The 16,209-nt window shown below is 59.6% G+C and overlaps 1 protein-coding gene across 3 annotated transcripts in view; it reads right to left on the bottom strand.

The window, feature by feature from the left end:
- Positions 1–2,250: 2,250 nt before the first annotated feature.
- TBC1D24 (TBC1 domain family, member 24) overlaps positions 2,251–16,209 on the bottom strand; it is a 27,259-nt gene continuing 13,300 nt past the window's right edge. The window contains exons 2-9 of one of the 3 annotated variants that reach the window (XM_012647728.1): positions 7,672–8,751; positions 7,139–7,156; positions 6,532–6,690; positions 5,485–5,548; positions 5,047–5,142; positions 4,503–4,734; positions 4,006–4,176; positions 2,251–3,436 (exon numbers count right to left, since the gene is read on the bottom strand). In XM_012647728.1, coding sequence (XP_012503182.1) covers positions 4,022–4,176; positions 4,503–4,734; positions 5,047–5,142; positions 5,485–5,548; positions 6,532–6,690; positions 7,139–7,156; positions 7,672–8,636 — 1,689 coding nt within the window. In that variant the 5' untranslated portion in view covers positions 8,637–8,751 and the 3' untranslated portion in view covers positions 2,251–3,436; positions 4,006–4,021. Of the gene's footprint in view, positions 3,437–4,005; positions 4,177–4,502; positions 4,735–5,046; positions 5,143–5,484; positions 5,549–6,531; positions 6,691–7,138; positions 7,157–7,671; positions 9,761–16,209 lie in introns of those variants that run through there. The other 2 variants (XM_012647726.1, XM_012647727.1) reach the window with 2 other exon arrangements.

Genomic DNA, 16,209 nt, shown 5'->3' with positions numbered 1-16,209 from the left:
CCGCTAACCAGCCTTCACAAGAACTAAAAGGTAAAATTATTCCTGCAACTCTTTCTTCCCGCCAATCTTTCATTCCTAAGCTTCGGACGGAACATGTCCTCGGACGGTCAGCGCGCTGCAGCATGACACGCAGGGAGAGAAACGGGCCGGGCGGCGTGGACGGCATCGCCTTGCCCACGTCCACGGTCTCTCCTGGCCCCCTCAGGCCAGGAGCACCTCACAGTGTCACTCGCTGTGACACTGAGTGAGCCCTCAGATGACTCTGTGGACCCAGCAACCTGCGGTGGAAGGTCTCCCTAGTGTTGTCTCTGTGTCACGTGTCCATATGACCCTGCGTCCACTGACTCTGCTGCCGTGGCCCCAAGCCGTGTGATAAATCCCACAGTTCCGTAAAATGAGTGACTCTGCAAACGTGAGGCATTTTGTTTTCAGCAGCGAATCACATGACGTTGTAACTACTTCTTGAGCGCAATCTGACACTAACAGGATGAAGATCATCAAAAAACTACACCAGATTATTTTTAAAACTCCATACACTTTTCTGCATGACACAGATGTAGCATGAAGTACCTGTGAGGCTTGCGTGGCACTCCTGTTTCACGCGGTAATTTTTCCATGCAAACAACACATTTAGGCTGAGGAAGAGAACCATCGAGAATCCACAGGAATCCACATTTGACACAGTGGCTACGTCGCCTAATGGCAAAAAAATTTTTTGGGCCGGTGTTGATCTTGTTTGATGACATTCTGGACTTTGTAAAAATGTGACAAAGTAAATAACTATAAACATTAAATCTATTCCTGGAGGTTGCAAAACCGGGCAATCTAAACGGGATCTGAGGTTTAGTAAATGGCCCTGCGTCCACGGTAATGTCTTCGTTTTGACGCTGACAGTGGGTGAGGACAGTGGGCGAGGGCGTGTGGAAGCTGGGCCACCTCTGCAACTCCCCCTCAAATCGAGTTTCATTGTATTTCAAAATAAAAAGGTACAAAAATTAAATTATTAAATATAAAATCCTTAAGGAGATTGCTAAGGCCTTCTGGGTTCAGGAAATAGATAAGACAAATTTGAAGGCCTTCAGAAATTGTCAGAATGCTCTAAAATACATTGCACTGAAAAACTCAAAAAATTAAGCATGCAGCTTATAAAAATAGAAAACACTGAAATATTTTAGTTTAATAATTAAAACTCTTAAATATTCATAAAATCTAAGACTTCCTCCTATATTATAAATTTTTTAAAAACTGATTTTTCTGAAGCCTGAAAGGCTACAGTCTGCTTTACCGAATTCATTTTGTTTAACAAACTGGTTTAAATTAGGTTCAATTTTGTTGTTTTAAAAATAAATGTTTATTCAGTGCAAAGTGGTCTATTAAAATAATTAAAGATTTAAATGTTTCTAAAAAAATAATTCATTAAGCAATTCCATCCAATTTTGGCTAATTTTTAACACCAAAAACTAACAAATAATCAAGAAGAAATAGAGAACGTTAACAAAATAAATTATGTTCTGTTTGGGAACATCTAGTATCAGATAATAACAAGGACGATGTTTATTTATTTATTTTTTTTGAGACAGAGTCTCACTGTGTTGCCCGGGCTAGAGTGCCATGGCGTCAGCCTAGCTCACAGCAACCTCAAACTGCTGGGCTCAAGCGATCCTCCTGCCTCAGCCTCCCGAGTAGCTGGGACTACAGGCATGCACCACCATGCTCGGCTAATTTTTTCTGTTTTTGGTAGAGACAGGGTCTCGCTTTTGCTCAGGCTGGTCTCAAACTCCTGGGCTCAAGCGATCCTCCCTCCTCGACCTCCCAGAGCACTGGGATTACACGCATGAGCCACCGCGCCGGCCAAGGACAATGATAAGAATAAAAAAGAGAGATCCTTTTGTAGTTCACAGGCATGACGATTGGGTTTTCATGCGCATGCGTGAGATGTGCCTCCCTCAAACCTGCTACGTCAGCACGTGACCCGTCTGATGTTAAAAATAAATAAATAAATAAAACACAGAGACAACAATCACACATACCTTCTAGGTTAGCAGAAAAGTTAGAAGACATTAAATTTAGAGAAACTAAGTATCTCACACACACACACACACAAAGAGCCTCGCTCATGACATCAAAATCATGACTAAGTGGCCTCGGCCCTCCTGGTCTGGCTCTCCAGGGCAGCCACACAGACCCTGCTGGACTTCCTCACCAGAAAATCAACCCCCAAGCCTAGGAAGTCTGTGGCAGGGCCTCACAGCCAGGCTGCATTGGGGAAGGCTGCGTGTGGCGTCCCGGTGACAAAGCGAGGACGAGGACGAGCACTGCAGGTGCAGCCCCCTGGCCCCATTTGGCTGCAGGCCCTGGGGAAGCCCCTGGGGACCCCTCTGGCTGAAGAGACCAGACTTGGACCCCTGGAGTCAATGCGACAAGACTGTGTTTAATAAACACCTAAGATGGTGGTACAGACCAGGGCTACGGGGTGGGAGGAGGGCTGCCTCTGTCAGTGGGGGTGAGCGGGGACACCCCCTCCCAGCCCTGTCCCCTTGAGGACAGCAGGGCAGAATGACAGGCCCATTTCACAGTTGGGCAAACTGAGTTCTAGACAGGCTTACCAGCTTGCCCAAAGCCACACGGAGTTCCTGGTCCTTCCTCCTGCACCACTGTGGCCCCGTTCAGAGGTGACACAAACGGATGAGCAGAGGAGGATGACCACCCCCCCCACAGGAAGAGCAAGCAAAGAGAGGAGATGGGCATGGGCTACCCAAATGGTGCTGGCTGGAGCCATGTGGGGACACGGCAGGGCAGGACCCCTGGGATCTGCACCGGTGACCCAGGCCTCCATAGCGCTGGCACAGCCCCCAGGCCTCTGCTTCTCCCCTCTTCCCTCCATGGTGCCCTCAGGACCAGCTGAAGGAGGTCACAAGGCAGGAGGGAAGTCATGGGGTGGGGCTGCTCCCTGCAGTGCTGGGCGGCAAGTACCCCCTGGCACCTTCTGTGCACCGTGGCCTGCGCGGGCTCAGGCGGCAGGGCAAGGGCCCAGGGCCCCGTGGCTGCAGGGGAGAGAGAGGCGGAAAGCTCTGGCCTGTGGCCAGCCACAGCGCCACGACAGGGGCACAGGGAGAATGTGCACCAGGCGGGGCCCCGGGGAGGGTGCAGGGCCTGGCGAAGAGGGGGGCAGTGGCTGAGGCAGCTGGCCACGCTGAGGGGTGTGGACCGGAGCCGGGCCCCGGTCACTGCAGTGATGGAGGTGAAACCGGGCAGCCGCAGAGGCTGCAGGGGGCTCAGGGAAGCCGTCGGGCTGGAGAGGAGGAGGCTGGGAAGCCCCAGCGGGTCCTGGCTTCTCTGCGCAGACCCTTGGGGGTGCATCAGGCTAGTTTTGGTCGTTCACAGAGAGCCCCTCCCAGACGTGAACCTGCAGCCAGGCCAGCAAGAGCTTCGGGCCCTGCAGAAACACAAGGACGTGAAGAAGTCAGTCCCATCCCACTGGCCCCGCTGCGGGGAGGGGGTGGAGCCCTCAGCAGCGGCAGATGCAGCCCTGGGGACCTGTGTGGGGTCACTGTTGGGGAGGCTGGGGATGGGCAGGGGACCCAGCCAGGGCGCAGTCCTGGCGCCTGTCCCTTCTCAGGACCCACACAGGACCCTGCTCTGAGGGGAGCAACGCCACGAGGCACCAGCAGGGGGCCCCTCAGCCCCACACTTGGAGGCACCTCCTTCTGCGTGTCCTGACTCCCAGGCGCCAAACATCCATGGAGAGGGACCCCCCACCCACAAGGCCTTGAGCTCAGGACGTGCCCCGCCTCAAGGAGAGCCAGGGCCCTGGGTAGGGGAGGAAGATGCCTCCGGGCAGGTGCTGGGGGGTGTGGGGCACCAGCCCCCGGATGCAGGTGGGCCCCGGGAGCCAGTCCAGCCGTGCCACCCCAACCCTGCCCACCATGCCCGTCTGTTCACTCTCAGCTCCCTGGGGAGGGGCCCAGCCTCTGTCCCACCACCCCACGGCAGGGGCCCAGTCACCGTTGGCGCAGGCCTGTCATTGAGTGTCAGGGTCTTGGAAGCCCCAGGCCTCGATGGCAGCAATGAGGAAGTTCTCAGAGCAGAGGGGCTGGTTGTTGAAGGTGTCACAGTGGCCCGTGCGGCCCCGGTTCAGGTCCCCGTCGATGTAAAGCGCCTGGCCACCACCTCCCCCTGTGGGATGCTCAGGTCAGCGGCCGCCCCTCTGCCCAACAGCCCGGCACTGCCGCAGGCTCCCCCACCTGCCAGAGGTCTCTCTGAAACCACGGGCTGACCTTTGCCCCTCTGAAGCCCCCGGGTGGACTGGACCCTGCTTCCCAGCCCACTTTTCCCGCCCCCTCCTGCCTGGTCCACTCCTGACAACCCAGGGTACGGGGGCTCTGGCAAGGCAGCTGCCATCCTGGTCAGAGGGGCTGGGCAGGGGCTTCAACCCCTATCATCCCTGCGCCCGCCCCAGGGCAGGCGGAGCCCACCCAAGGCCCGAGGGAGACGGGGCCCACCGATGATGAGGCAGTCGGCACCCCCCGCCATGAACATGGACTCGGTCTTGGAGGGCAGGTTGAAGTGCCGAGTGGCCAGGAACGGCGAGAGGCGGTCAGTGGGGTCTGAGGAGACGGAGTGGCTGAGCATGGCGGGAGTGGCAGTAGTCTCCGAGGACACGAGGGACGTTGGCTTAGTCAGCTCCGGGTGCCTGATGACCACCCACTCGTAGCGCTGCACCTCCGGCTGCAGCTGCGGCCAAAGGACAGCATGAGGGACTGGTGCCCGGGCCCCCAAGAGCCACGGCCCGTTTTCATCCCGAGAATCTTTATCCAGAGCCCACGGGGCGGGGAGCGGGGGGCGAGCCAGGGGCTTGGGAGGTCGTGCCACACGCAGATAAAGCCCCCCGTCACGGAGCACATGGTCTAAGAACCAAAACCCAGACGCACCAAGGAGCTTGTCCTGTAGCGTATCCACCGTGACGAAAGCAAGGCAGGGCCCGGCGAGCTCCCCGGGGGGCTGTGGCTGCTGGGCCTACACGGGGGCTGCGCTTGCCCCACTCACCCTGAACACGAAGCATTCTCCGGTCCCGAAGAAGCCCAGCTTGCCGCCAAACTTTTGTCTCTCGCTCCAGTCTGTTGACAGGTATGCTCCACACACCTGGGGAGGAAGGGCCGGGTGAGGCCGCCCCTGCCAGCCCCCGAGCCTGGCCTTGCTCCAGCCTGCCGAGGGGCCCAGCTGGGAGCCCTGCTGTGGGGCAGTCTCGGGGCAACAGCGGCACAGGAAACACAGAGTTTGGGGTGGGCACACCCCGTCTCCCGCCAGGGCTTGGGGCTGGCATTGAGGGCGGTACGTGGTCGCCTCGGGGCCATGCTCATTCCCCTCCGTGGCCTCGAGCATGGGCCGAGCCCTGTGCGCTGGCGACATCCCAGCTCTGACTCTGCCGTCAGCCTGGGGAGACATGGCCCCCCAGAGCACCCCGCTCCTCTGGTCCCTCCTCACCTCCTTCTGTGTGGTCTTGATGAGCAGGAGGGTAGGCTCGTGTCCTTCGCACTGGAAGTAGAACCTGGGCCAGAGAGCACACGTGCCAGCGGCCGCCTGCACGCCCTCCCCCCACACCTCCGACCAGCTTGCACAGACCCTCGACCTGGCTGTCTTGGGGTGGACAGGCCTGGGAACTGCGCTCCTTCTCTCTGGGAACCAGGCATGGTGGCCGAGGACCTGACAACACCCTGGCCCTGGCCTCTTCCCACCAGGCCCTTCTTGGCCATCCTGGGCCCGTCTGCCCTGCTGTGACTGGGAGAAGCTTCATGGCAGACAGCCCCGCAGGCAGCGCTGAAGGCCAGGTGCTTCGGGGAAGCAAGAACCAGAGAAACAGGTCCCACTGCAGCACTGCAGGAGGCTCGGTGTGCCCTCGGGAGCCTGGCATTTGAAGAGCTGGGGCACGGGGGAGGTGCCCAGGGCTTGGCTGGCGCCCCCATGCGGCCAGGCGGCGTGGCTCCAGCAGCGCCACAAGGCTCGTGGTGCTGTGGACAGTGCTACCCCGGGGCTGGGCCAGCGCCGTCTGCATCACCTCTCCGGGTCACCTGGGGCCCAGGCCAGAGCTTCCAAGGCCACCTGCCATCCGAGGCTTAAGGGGAGCCACGCCCAGCACAGCCGCCTTGGAGGGCAGTGTGCCCGGGATGCCCCGCCAGAAACCAAGTAGGGGCGCAGGAGCAGGCGGGTGAAGCCACGGCCCGTCGCCCACGTGTTCCTCTCCCCACAGTTCTGTGAGTTCCTGACGTGGAGTTCCGCCTCGTGTCTTCACGGGGCCTACGCAGGGCCCTGAGCTGTGGGGTGCCTGGCAGTGACCCCCAAAGTCTAGGTGGCCTGGGAGTGACAGACACTCAGAAAAGGGGCCCCCGATTCTCAGGTGCCACAGGGAGAGGCAGGGCCTCACCAGGTGCCCGGGCTCCAGGCCACGTCCAGCCGGCATAGGCAGGACGCAAAGGGGCAGCTCCGCAGGTCGCCCCAGCCCTCTGCGCACTGCCCCCCGCCGCCAAGCGTTACCGTGTCAGGCTGTAGCCATGCTGCAGCGAGGAGAACAGCAGGAGGGGCTGGCAGAGGGCGAAGCGCTCGGGGACCCAGGACCAGATGTCTCTCATCTCCTTGACACTGACGATCTCCGAGCGGAAGTTCTCTGCGTGGACGGCCAAGTGCACGAACTGCCTGGGGAGAGCAGGGAGGGTCAGAGTCCAGGGAGAACAGGGCCCTGACCACGCCCCAGCCCCGAGCTGTCCCCCAGAGCCTCCCTCTGGAGCTGAGCCTGGAGGGAACGCCTCATCTCCTGGGCCAGGTTCAGAGCCTGGTTCCGGGGCCTGACACAAGGACCGCCCCAGGGGCCTCCCACCCCGCTACAGAGAGGGAAGAAGGCCCAGCCTGGGTTGGGACAAAAGCACCTTTTCTCTAAGAAATCAGGACAGAGAGTGACTACTCTGGCAAGACAGGGCTTCAGGGCCAGCCAGGCACCGGCAGACAGCACAGCTGAAGCACGCGGACAGACAGGGGCTGGGAAAGCTGGGCTGCGAGCGCCAGCCAGGCCTGGGAGACAGCGAGCGCCCAGCACAGAGCCGGCGGCAGAGACGGGGCCGGCGTGGAGACGCGCTTTCAGACCTACCTTTTAGAAAGTGAGACACTGAAAAACAGGAGGAAGCAACGGACACGGAGAGGAAAAATAAAACAGACAAGGAGAGGTTAGTGGTGAGTCCCCGTCCCCAGACGCACCTTGCTCTGGCCCAGGAGAAAGAGGACTCTGTGCCAACAGGCCACGCCATGGCACGGTCACAGTGTCAGCTGCTAAGCCGTCTTGGGACACCGTGTCCCTTCCCTACCCTGCTCCCCGGGGCCTGTGCTCAGGGCAGGGAGGCCACATCCAGCAGCCACGGGGATGACTGGCCACAGAGCCCAGAGCCGGAGGGCGGAGGAGGGGCTGCTCTGAGATGACCGCTGGGGGGCGGGCCGGGCCCCGCAGGCCCCCTGACCCCACGCTCAGCATCCAGCTCCCATCTCAGCCTCGGGCCAACCTCCGGGACAGGACCAGGAGGGCCCTCCTGTCTTCCAGGGTCCTTCTGCCCACTCACGAAGGGTGGGCGACCCGAGGCTGGCAGGCCGCACTCACCCCCGCCCCGCCTGGCGGCCCGCGGCTCCTACCTCTTCTGCTTGACGGTGATGCCCTTCTGCTTCAGGGCCTTCTCGTTGGCCATCTGCAGCAGCTGGATCTCCTTGCGCGAGAACAGGCGGATGGCGAACGCTTTCTCCAGCAGCTTCTCGGGGGACACGGTCTTGGCGATGTCCTTCACGAACTCGCGGATGTCCTGCTTCACGTTGTCGGACTCGAGCGGCTGCCCCGCTCTCACCTTGTGGAAGAACTTGAGAATCGCCAGGGCGACGCGGTACAGCACCTTGTACCCCTCCACCAGGAAGACGTCGAAGACGCGGGCAAAGTGGCTGAGGGGCAGCTCCCCGAACAGCCAGCGCTGCCAGTCCGCGTAGACCTGCAGGACGTCCTCCGACACGGCCACCATCAGCTTGTGGGCCGCCTGGCAGTACTTGTTCACCAGGTCCCCAAACGTCATGCAGGAAGACTCAAAGGCCAGGAAACTCTGGTCAATCAGCTTGCGGCCGGGGTCGTTGCAGGCCAGGATGCGGCAGGCCTTCTCGAAGCACTCGGCCTCGTCGATGCTGTAGTGCAGCAGCAGGGCCACCACGGCCGGCAGCGCGGGGCAGAAGGACACGTCGGGGAACTGGTTGGCGATGCACAGGAGGATCTTGCGCACAGCCCCCTCGCCGCGCGCGTTCAGGCAGTAGCTGGGCACTTGCGTGTTGTCCACGAACTCGGGCAGGGGCAGGCTGCTGGTGCTGTGCTTGCCCACGATCTTGCCCACGATGTCGCTGTACACGCTGGCGTCCGGCGTGACCGTGCGGCAGGGGATGTCCCGGATCAGGCGCTGGTACACCTTCCCCCGCAGGGCGTGGCTGCGGGCCCAGTAGCCCTGGCGCGCCAGCTGCTTCAGCTCCTGCAGCTCCGTGCAGCTCAGCTCCTTGGGCCCCAGGTCCTGGATGGCAGCGTCCATCTTGTCTCTGTCCACGAAGCAGTTGTACCCCGGCGAGTCCATGGTGCCCGCCGTGCCCAGGGGAGGCCCCGGGCCGCCAGGAGGGGAGCGAAGGGGCGCTAAATCCTCCAGCCCCCTCTCCGAGGGCCTCCCGCTAACCCGTGTGCCATCTCGCACTCTGCAGGAGGAAAAACACATTTTCAATGCGTGTGTTGAAGGCTCACACTGTACAAAACATGTTTTTTGCTTTAATCTTTCCATGAGTATTAGAAAGCTACCAATTAAGACAAGTGACTATGCTGAGAAGTCATCACGAACTCGAGTTAGCGTCCCTTCACGGAGCTTGTGACATTACTGGCGTGGGTCACACAGTTCTGACTGACGAGAGGCCAGAGACACAGTTCCCAGAAAGGCTTTGAGCCTGTCTGCTGAAAGCAGCTCTGTGCTGGGGGCCGGGGGGCCTCTGAGAAGGAGCCGGCCAGTTCTGAGGCCTGAGGCCAGCCGTGTGCTGCAAGGAAAACACACACGTCCCCGTCCGCGTGCCCGGGCTGGAATTCTGAAGCCAGCCCCGAACTTCATAAAACCGTGAGCTTGAAAGCTGCGTTTCAGGCAGGTCGCCCCGGAGCAGAGTCGCTGGTGGGGAACAGGCACGTGCACGCGGGAGAGGCGAGGACCAAACGGAAGGTGTCACGGCGTCAAAACTGGACACTGCTGGGTCCAAAGGAGCCAGGAGTCCGGGGACTCGGTCTCCATGACGGGCGGCCGCTGGGTTCGCCCAGACATTAAGGAAACGGGTAAGACCTGCTTTCCGAGACTCGCTGGAGGACAGGCGGCTGCCGTCGCCAAAGGCTCCTGTTCTGGGCACAAAGTGTGACCTTTGCCCACACACATCAGGCTGACCGTTCCGCCTGGGGTGGCACGGTGTCCAGAGAGGTCACAGAGGCCTACTTTAGTGAGTTCTGGCTTCCCTTGCATCTATTTCTAAAAACAGAAAACGCGAACGCTACTCTAAAACATTGAACGAAAGGTAAACAATCACAGTGTGAAAACTGCACCTGTGAGACGACGGCGCGAGAAAGCCCTTCCACGCTGCGCTCCTTTGCGTGTGGTAAAATGCATGTGACATAGATTACTGTTTTAGCCTTTTTTTTTTTTTAAAGACATTCCGTCACTCATGCCGGAGTGCAGGGGCGTCACCTGAGCATGGCAGCGCACTATCGCCTTGAACTCCCGGCCTCAGGTGATCCTCCCACCTCGAGCGCCCAACGTGCTGGGATTATAGGCGTGAGCCACCGGGCCTGGATAGTTTTCGCCATTTTTTACTTTTACTTTTGAATTTTTTTTTCGACTCACTCTCCCACTCTCTGAGTCACCAGCTGTAGCCATTTTTAAGTGCACAGTTCGGGGACGTGAAGTATATTCGCGCTGCTGGGCAACCATCACCACCATCCCCCTCCTGAACTTTTTCGCCTGCCCAGACTGAAACTCCCCAGCCCCCAGACAACCGCCATTCGACCACGACAGGTGCCTCGTGTAAGTGGGATCGCACGTCTCTGTCCTTCTGCGTCTGGCTTGTTTCACTTAGCGTGATGTCCTTGAGGTTCGCCGGCGTTACAGCAAGGTCAGAATGCCCCTCCTTTTGAAGGCTGAATACTATTCCGTCACGCGGAGACCACGTGGCTTCTCCGTCATCTGTGACGGGCACTGGGTCGCTCCCTTCCCCTGGCTACCGGGAAGGACGCTGCTACGAACACGGCTGTGCGATGACTTGAGTCCCTGCTTTCGATGAGTTCAGGGACACGTCCACTGATACTGTTTTTCCAGGGGCTCCTCCACAGAAAGCATTAACCAAAACAAGGTTTTCTGATGAAAACATTAGAATCATATTAAATTGACTTTGCTATGCCCACAGCAACACGAGGCCACTGCCAGGTCCGGCACCTTCCTCCGCAGAAGGAAAGAAACCCTTAAGGCAGCTGATCAGTTTGCGCTGTCCTGGGAGGGAGGGAGGGCGGGAGGGTCCCCTCCTGCCCTGGTTGCGAAGGCCAGCCCCACAGGTCTCTCGTCCCGAGGCCAAGCCACGTCGCACGCGTCGCACGATCTTCCACAAGTAGCCCCTCGGCGCTGGGCTCACTAACCTCTGCAGCAACCCCTGACCCATCCCGTTGGAGTGAAAAGAACTGGCTCCTTCTCAGGGCGATAAAGATGTTTATAAACAGAACAGGAGCTGGGCAGGACAGCACCAACCTTCACTCAACTGGCCCCAGGCTCAGGTTGAACATTAAACTGGAAATCCTAGAAGCGATTACTGCGCCTTGCAAAGTTCCTCCAGGGAGAAGCAGACCCTGAGTTTTACGCTGCAGCAAGCAGTCCAGGGACATGCTGGATTCAGAGGACACCGAGGAAAGGACATGTGCCGAAGAGCCTGAGGTGCCCCCTGGGTTCTCACCTCTTCCTCAAGCCCCACCCAGAAAGAGAGCCCAGTGCTTCTGGGGCCAGGCAACCAGGTTTGTAATGACCTCCATAAGGCGTTTATAAAAACCAGGCCTGGTAGGTTTCCTCAGGTTAAAAAAATTTTTTTTATTACACAAGTGATACACGAATACATAATCACAAAAAAGTCAGATAGTACCAAATTATAGAGTAAAGATTTAGAGTTCTATTTAAATTATCCCCTCTAATCCTACTCCCCCTCTACCTAAAGATAATTACCATTAACAGTTTGGCATATATCCTTCAAAACCCTTTTCTTGCCTTTATACGCATCCACAACAGAGTTGGATTTTCTCTGGACTGGTGGTCGGGCCAGGGAGGCAGGAGAGGGAGGAGAGTGATTACAACAGGCTCGGCCCGTCTGGAGGCGGGTTTTACAGCTGAAGTGCCTGTCCCGGTCGCCCGCCTGCTGCCTGAACGCACTACAGCCGCACGGCTCCCACGCGGAGAACGGGGCTTCGCCTGCGCCCCGCGGGCCCCCACCTGCCCATAGAGGCGCCGGCGTCCTCGTCCTGCCCGGGCGGTCGAGGGGCGGACGCAGGAACACTCTCGCTCTGAAGTCGGACAGGCCCGGCCACAAAGTCCAGCTTTGCCACTTGTTTGCTTGAACCTTGGCCAAGCCACGCATGTTCCCTAAACTTGCAGTTTCCCCGTCTATAAAGCAGAGCTAGTAAATAATAGTCAGCTTCTCACGGTTTTAGTTCCCAAGCAACACCTGTGGCTTGCGTTACACGCTTACTCTGGACTCACCGGGTGGGGCAGGCGACACCCCACGAGCACGTATCTCATGTGACCCACTCTCTCTGCCCGTCCGCGCAGCCCAGGGCGGCCCGCCGGACTGTTGCTACAGTGCCTCTGGCTGTGAGACGGTTTTCTTGGGAAACCAAGGAGGAAATAGTTTCCCGCCACAAACGCCGCACTCACCTAAAGGCCCCCCACAGCCTTGAGTTCACTGCAGGGACGTGGAGGTGGGCAGGGCTGGTTCTCCAGGGCGGCCCTTTCCCAGCCCCAGCCACCCGCAGCTCCCTGAATTTGGGCGGTGGGGGGAGGGGGGAGCACTGTGTCTCTTGGCCTCAGCTCTGCACCTAGCCCACAATTCCGGGAAAACAGGAAAAATTCCACTAGACACCATGTTAGGCCCACAAGAATTACAGACAGTGACCATTTCAGGTGGTGGGGGTTCCACACGGTGCGCTGGGTCTGGAGGATGACGGCTACTTTACAAAGGGTCCTCAGGGTGGATCTTACCCAAGAGAAGGCATTTGAGCTGAAGTGAGGAGAAGGAAGTAGTCAGGATAATGGAAGAGCAAGTGCAAACGCCCTGAGGCAGGAACAGCAGAGACAGGTTGGAGGGGCAGGTGGCCCAGAGGTGCCGAGGAGTTTGGATTTTCCGAGTGCGGTGGGAAGCAGGGAAGGGATGTGATCCAGCTGATGTTTTTGTTTCGACGTTCAATGGAGGTTGTTTATAGAAAGCATCCGGTCCGGCTGGCAGGCCAGGGCAGCTCAGATGTCCCCAGGGTCTGGGGCCTGGCACTAGGGAGACATCAAATGTCTGGGCAGTGACAGTCTCCGGGGGCCGATGCCTGCTCCCTCCTGCAGAGGGGTGCGGCCGTGGGGGCTGGGTGAGCAGCTCCCCACAGAACAGCACCTCACTGACCCCCACCGCCGCCCTCCAGTGATCGTGCTACTTCTTTCCCGCCCGGGAAGCCGCCTCCAGTGAGCTACGCGCCTTTTCCTCACAAACTCATGTACCTGCAGATGGGAAGCAAATGTTCCTCAAAAAGAAAGAAATATTTAAGGGTAAACGACTGATTTTCCATTTCCCCAGAATGTTACCTTGCTACAGGTGACACACAGGACCACTGTGCTGTCTGGCCACAGTACCTGGTCCTGGGTCTGCCAGGGGTGAGACCACAGGCTCAGATGCCCCTTAAATGGCTCCAGGCCTGGAGCCAGGGCAGCCTCCTCTGGGGACGGCAGGTCCCACGGGTGACACTTCAGCCAGGAACACCCCAGGGCAGCACATGTGCTCACTCTATGGGAGCTCAAATAATCCCCCAAATCTGTCCTCCCCGGCGAACACCCAGGAAGGGGCCAGGGGCCGGGAGGGAGGAGTCCATGGCTCCCCGACGCCTGCAGCCAGGAGGTAGGGTGGGAGGAGAAAGGGGTACGTGCAGGGGGGACTGGCCTCCCCGTGCACAGTGGCAGGAGACACCTAGGACCAAGCAGGGCACCCCCCTCAAGCAGACAATTCCCTGACCCCATCCCCAGGGGCCACTCGCCTTCGCACCAATCCAAGCACAGCCGGTGCAGGTGTTTGCTCCACTTTAGAGATGAGGGGACCACGACAGAGAGAGGGACCAGGGGTCCCCAAGCATAGGGAAGACCGACTCTAGTCTGGGGACTCCAGAGCGCTCATGGCCACCCCCTGAGCCCCAGCCCACAAGTCACTTGTGAGGCACAGGCCCCCAGCTGCCTCCTCAGCAAGCTTTTCAATGCCCTGCTGTCCCCAAACACTGCTGCAGGGCCTGATGAGCCACGAAACCTGCTGCACTTCTCACCTCTTAACTGGGGGATGTGATTTTCCCAAACAATTGCATTTGCAAACAAACTCTTTCATGTGACAAAAACAGAACCACAGGTTTAGGTGATTGTATCTTAACCCCCCACTGGGCCTGCAGCTCCCCGGGTAGTGGGAAGGGGAGGGGCCGGCAGACCCACATGCGTTCAGCTCCCTTCACCCCAGAGGAACTGTGCCAGGTCCCAGGCTGGGCGCTGGGGAGAGTAGAAGAGGCCCAAGAGGAGGCTGCACCCCCAGCACCCAAGAAGTGTGGGAGAGCAGCAGGCGGGATGCTGCAGAGGGCAACTGCACCCCTAACCCACAGAGACGGGGTGTCGGCCTGCAGTGGGCGGGGGTGGGGCGTGCCCAGAGGCACAGAGGCAGGGGAGGGCAAGGGCGAGAGCTGGGCTCAGGTGGGCGGAGAGGAGGGGCTTCCCCACTGGGGCTGGGGGAGGTCTGAGCAGGTGGTATCAGATCTGCATTTAGAAACCCCCTGGTGGCCGTGGAGGAGGAGGAGGAGGGGGTAGGAGAGCTGGTGGAGGACAGAAGGCAGAGTCCAGATGGGACTCTGGGAGCCGAGATGAGGCCATGCCAGGGAGGGTGGACCCCATCCGACAGTGTGGCCTGATGAGGGGGCAGAGACCAGGCCATGCGGGGACTCTGGCTGAGGGATCAAGCAATGAACAGAGAATCGCAGCCTGGGGAAACTCCATTTTGGAGTTTTCTGTTGCCCAGGCTGCAGGGCAGTGGCAGGATCACAGCTCACTGCGGCCTTGAACTCCGGCCTCAGCCTCCAAAGCGCTGGGACTACAGGGGTGTGTTACCGGCTCTGCTCATTTTGGAGTTTTAAGTGCCAGTTTCAGTACACATGCTTCTCAAACAAATGCCAGCACCGCTGAGGTTGGAGGCAAGGCCCAGGGGGCCTCACAGCCCACGTGTCCCAGGCGAGCCCACAGCACATGAGGTGGGAGGCTGCGCGCACCCAGACGCTACCAAAGGGCCAATTGCAGGAGGCTGGCGCTCACCAGGACGCCAGTGTGAAGAGCTGGTGCCGCAGACCTGGGCTCCACCAGCCCCTACTCGGCCCCCACACCCACCCTGGCCACAGGAGCAGCCCCTGGGCCCGGCAGCGGGCGCACAAGGCCCCAGGGCTCTGCCGGCTGAGCCTTAGTCACTGTCACAAGCAGGGCGCAGGCATCAGGTGCTGCTTGCTCAGTCTGGGTGCGGGATCAGGAACGCAGAGCAAGGCCGGGTGCCCCAAGCATGTGGGGAACCCTCGGCACCTGAGGGCAGGGGGCGACAGGACAGCAAAGAGGGGGCACTTTGGTCCCTGAGGATTCCTGCTTGACAGCGAGATGCACACTCCACAGGCAGGTTCCCCTAATGGAGCCCCTCGACCTTGCTAACTGCGCACAGAAGGGAAACGGACTACCGGTCCTGGGAAGGTGGAGTCCCTGGCACCAACCTGCTGGGCCAGGGAGGACAACAGAGGTGATGTGACCAAGCCCCATGCCAGGCCCCGGGGCGCACAAGTTTGCTGCCTGACAAGGAGATGCTCTCGGGGGTGGGGACACTCCAGGGCGCTGGCCAGTGGGGGAGGGTGGGGGAGGGCACGTCTGGGCAGCTAAGGGCTCATGCCAGGCAGGCTCACGGGACAGAGCCTGGCAGGGCGTCTGGGTGGAGAGTCAGGTGGCACAGGTGCTGGGAGAGGGGGGAGGCACATGCGGCCCAGAGCCTGGGAAGAGAAAGAGCTAGAAAGCGGAGGAACACACTGGGCAGGGACAGGAGGGGTGGCCGCCAGCATTCACCCACAGGTGAGGACACCCTCCACCTGTTTCAGGAACCTTCCTCTCAGATCCAGGTCAAGTCTACTTCCTCACAAGGGCCCAGTCCTCCCACCACCCACTAGGGAGCGGCCAGGGAAACGCCTAACGCGTCCAAGATCTGCGGGGCGCCTCCGACACAAGCAACCCCCGAGGGGTGAAGGCTCAACCCCCCAGGGCCCCTCAGCCCAGGAGCCACAGGGCAGCACGGTGGGCCCTGACCCCTGACTGGCCTCATGTGTCTGCCAAGCATATCTTTCTGGAACCTTCCTGAGTGCCTATACAAGGTCCCAGGCACTGAGCTAGGTACAGCAGATATGGAAATAAAACACCTGGCGGGACAGTCGGAGCTGACTTGCAGACACCCGTAAGGCGGAGAAGCAACACGGAGTGACTGCGCCCCTGCACGGAAGGCCTCCCTGGAGGCGATTCCACCGAGCGGGGCCTCGGGAGGGCAGGTGGGCGTTGCAGGTGAGGGACCAGCACACCCCACGCAGAAATACAAGACCGGCTGTGTTCAGGGGGCTACAAACCGCTACTTCCTGGGAGCACTTCTAAAGCGGGAGGGTGGGGAGGCCTCTGCCCCACGGAGGGGCCCCAACCCCATCCCACTGCTAAGGAGGCCGCCAGGGTACTGGGGTGAAGACTTGTGATGAGGCTTTCATTCCAGAAAGATCTGCCTGGTGGCAGCCTGGAGGGCGGGTGCAGAGGCAGCAGAACCACACAGCCAGGGGGCAATAGGTGGGTGGCCAGGAGGGGG

Source organism: Propithecus coquereli, unplaced genomic scaffold (genome assembly GCF_000956105.1).
Source record: "Propithecus coquereli isolate 6110/MARCELLA unplaced genomic scaffold, Pcoq_1.0 Scaffold27, whole genome shotgun sequence".
NCBI lineage: Eukaryota > Metazoa > Chordata > Mammalia > Primates > Indriidae > Propithecus > Propithecus coquereli.
Note: the sequence above shows the minus strand (reverse complement) of the source record. Positions and strands in the feature narration are given on the sequence as shown.